Raw genomic sequence first — 4,137 nt, forward strand, 5'->3', positions numbered from 1 at the left:
TTTGTGTGTGTGTGTGTGTGTGTGCGCGCGCGCGCGCGCGCACGCGTGCGTGTACCGTCAAATCAGATCTGACTGGTACAGGAAGAGATTGTCCCTCCTTCCCCGGCAGAGCATCTGGTGGGTTCGAACCGTGCGCCTCTGGGATTGTAGTTGCAGCTCCTTGCCACTAGGCCACCAGAGCTCTCCTCTGTTGAGCTCTTTTGCCTCCTCATTTCTGCTTTTTGCTTTAGCTTCTTTACACTGAAGAGGAAGTTGCAGAGTTTTATCTGACATTCATTTTGGTCTGTTCTGTCTTTTGTAATGATCTGCTTCCCTTGTGTATGATGTCCTAGATGTCATCCCACAACTTATTTTCCATCATGAGTGTCCAACTCATCAAAGCTATTCTTGAGATGGTTTCTGAATTCAGGTGAGGTATACTCAAGAATGTACTTTGGCTCTCATGGATTAGTTTTCATTTTCTTCAGCTGGAACCTGAACTGGCATATATAAGCATTTGAGCTTGCACATTACATAGGTCTTATTCTGGATGATGATATTGAGCTTCTCAACATCTCAAACATTAGAGAGTTAATAGTGTAACTTATAATTGTTTTCTTATTTATTTAACAGTAAATCTCTTATTTCTTATAATCTTTGCACTTATCATAGTACTTTCCTCCCTAATCAGTGACCAAATAGTTGTTGAATTTTATTTACCTTGATGCCTGTTCCATCTCAGCAATGATATTCTTCATGCCTGAAATGGTCTTTTCCTTGAAAAGTAATATAAGCATTAAATAAAAAATTATCTTAAGCTATTTCTGTAAAACTAAATTTTGAAAAAATAATTTCATTCTTATTTTTCTATTTTTATACACTTATGAATGTTTTTAAACATCTATACCCTATTCTTTGGGGAAAAATATATTATTCTCTGGAAAGGCTATGGCGGTTACATGTCGATGTATTCTTATCAAATCAGTATACGACTATTTTGGGGAGAAAAAAATCTTTCATGGATTTACCAGTAACATAAGAAAGTTTCATCATCTTGTGTTTAGAGGCAAACAAATGGCTTGTCATTAAAATATTCTATATAGCAATCTCCCATGTGATTGATTAACTGCCTTTGAAAACCCACTGGAGGGTCGGATATGGGACAGTTCTGATTCAATGGTGCACAACAACAACAATGACAATACTGAAAATAGAAGTGATTCACCTCCTCCTCACAACTTCATTTTATAAAAATTGTAGAAATAAACCATGCACAACTATATTTCAACCTTTAGAATAAGTGATCAAATATACATTCTTAATCATTAATCATAAATAGTATCTTCAGAAATCTGCTCCAATAGAATTATTTCTATATAAAAGGTGTCAATAATATTTAGGTGTGAGCTAATAATGGGGTGTTAGATCTAAAGTAAAAGGATAAAACAATATATTCATATTCTTCCTTTTAAAGTAACTAGGAAGGAGCAAAATTAGTCAAGACTTAAATGGGTCTGAATATCTTAATGCCATTAATGCCATTAACAAGCCTTCTCCCTATAAAACTTTCATTGAGCCTTGAATAATTTGTTGTTGCTGTCACTGTTATGTATTGTTGAGTTGCTGACCCTCTAGCAGACTTTTAGAGACACTAAAGCACAGAGGAGGAGACTGGCCATCCCACGGAGCAACTGCTGGATATAAGCCATGTGCATTTGGGTTAGCAGTACAACTCCTTACCACAAAGCCACCAGAGTTCCCTAATTTAGCTCTATATAATTACTTATATGTAATAATATTTCTTTAAAATTAGGCAAAGTATTCTTTCACTAAATAAAAATTAGAATTCACAATGTATATCACTTTTGTATGTAAATACAATTTTTAAAAAAGAAAAAATTGTAATTCATCTTGTTATTTGAAGTTTCAACCTTTTATAATACTGAAACATAATGTAAACCCAAACCTGTATTTCTCAACCAATTTTGCTCTTTTTTTATTTTTTTATTATTTTTGTGTGAGTGTACCGTCAAATCAGATCTGACTGGTACAGGAGGAGATTGTCCCTCCTTCCCCTGCAGAGCATCTGGTGGATTCGAACTGTGCGCCTCTGGGATTGTAGTTGCAGCTCCTTGCCACTAGGCCACCAGAGCTCCCCTCAATTTTGCTCTTATATCTTTAAAAACGTGAGAGAGAGAGAGAGAGAGAGAGAGAGAGAGAGAGAGAGAGAGTGTGTGTGTGTGTGTGTGTTTTCTTCTTTTATTCATGTGCTCCTCTTCAGGGAGTTTTCAGCTCTGGTTTCTCATTCTACTTTCTTACAGAGTGAAGCAAATTTCACAGTATTAGATGCTGAAGTAAGATTAAAAGGTCCACTTTAGCTCAAAAGCAAAATTTCCTTAAGAACAACAACTCTTTAGAGGAAAACATTAAACTTCAAACAAGAAATATTTAAAATGAAATATTACCATACAATTTTTAAATGTCATTTCATACACTTGTAGATAAATTCCAAGAATATGGATTATTTAGAAATTTTCCTATCTCTCCCTCTTCTTTCTAACTCAGATCAAGGCTTGATCAGATATATTTTTAACAAACTACAATACTACATTGTATACAAATTATTATATACCATATTATATAATAAAGATAACAGTATATTTTGTCTCTTACACTACATGCTTTTAGAAAGAAGGCCCACTTACTCTCAGTTTCTAATGGAATGCAATGTTTAATGAATGAATGTGCTTCCTTGGATGAGAAAAATATATTATTCCAATGGTGCTGCCTTTGTATAAAATATTTGTGGAAAACTGTTTGGAAATTATCTTCAGAATCAGAATAAGAGCTAGATAAGAGTATGAATATCTCTCTGCTCTTTGAAACACCATTTGATTTTGGGGGTTTGTTTTTTTTTTCAGTACCAAAAATGTGTGATGCAAGTTATCATCCAGTTTCATTCATCTGTTTCACATGATTTTCTCTCAAAAGCTGAGTATGATTTCAAAATATGCTCCTAGTTCTAAACACAATTTCAAAGAAAGTTTTAGTAGAATAAAATATATTGACTCTCAAAGTGACTACTTCCAAATACAAATTCTGATTTTTTTTAATTTAGTGTTATAATTATGTTGCCATAGTTCATATTTGAATAGTTTAAATACTTACTGTCAATGAGAGTTAATCACAAACTGACAATACAAAAATCTAACTAAACTATTAATTTGAAGACTTCCTAAAACATTCTTAAGCATCTTTAAATGTTTCAAAATCAGATTTTTAAAAGTTTCAGATCTCTAGAAAAATTTTGAGAAACTATTATTTTATTCAGATTCAAATGCAAACATTTCATTTAAAATCATAGTTCTCAGAACATACTTTCATTGCCAAACTCTCTCCAAGGGATGCAATATTCTCAGATTTTTTATCCAAACATGCTTGCAGGCATTCTTTTTCTTTAGCCATATCGTTGAGTGTGGCACCAAGAATGCTGATTTCTTCTCGCTGAGCAATACTTTGCCTTGTAAAATTATCTAAATACGTAATCATAAAGGCATTGTTTTAATCAACATACAGAAATATAGACCCTAGTTAAGTAAACTGAAATTCTCCTACATCCACTAAAAAGAATACTCTTTCCCAAATAAAAATGGTTTCCTTACCAACTCATCAAAAACTAAGATCAATCATGAAATTCTAACTGGCTCATAAATTTAGATGCACAAGTATTATTTTTTAATTAGAATAACAAAATAAAGCCATATCACAAGATATCAAAAAACATGTGTAGTGGGGACAGATTATGAGACCATGTCTCACAGTCACGTGTGTGTTAGGGACAGTGCATCATGTCTCACAGTCACATGTGTTGTGGGGATAGTACATCATGTCTCACAGCTACATGTGTGGTGGGGACAGTGCATCATGTTCTCAGTCATATGTGTGGTGGGGAGAGTGTATCATGTCTCACAGTCACACGTGTGGTGGGGACAGTGTATCATGTCTCACAGTCACATGTGTTGAGGGGACAGTACATCATGTCTCACAGTCACATGTGTGGTGGGGACAGTGCATCATGTCTCACAGCTACATGTGTGGTGGGGACAGTGCATCATGTTCTCAGTCACATGTGTGGTGGGGACAGTGCATCATGTCTCA

At 34.5% G+C, this 4,137-nt stretch overlaps 1 protein-coding gene across 1 annotated transcript in view; it reads right to left on the reverse strand.

Moving 5' to 3' along the window:
- Positions 1-4,137, reverse strand: part of TSGA10 (testis specific, 10) — a 109,572-nt gene that overhangs the window by 76,049 nt on the left and 29,386 nt on the right. Inside the window, exons 7-8 of the mRNA XM_006887788.1 lie at positions 3,358-3,512; positions 700-755 (exon numbers count right to left, since the gene is read on the reverse strand). Of these exons, the coding sequence (XP_006887850.1) occupies positions 700-755; positions 3,358-3,512 (211 nt within the window). The remainder of the gene's footprint in view (positions 1-699; positions 756-3,357; positions 3,513-4,137) is intronic.

The sequence above is a fragment of the Elephantulus edwardii genome, unplaced genomic scaffold (genome assembly GCF_000299155.1).
Source record: "Elephantulus edwardii isolate Elephantulus edwardi_28Jun2011 unplaced genomic scaffold, EleEdw1.0 scaffold00062, whole genome shotgun sequence".
Classification (NCBI taxonomy): Eukaryota; Metazoa; Chordata; class Mammalia; order Macroscelidea; family Macroscelididae; genus Elephantulus; species Elephantulus edwardii.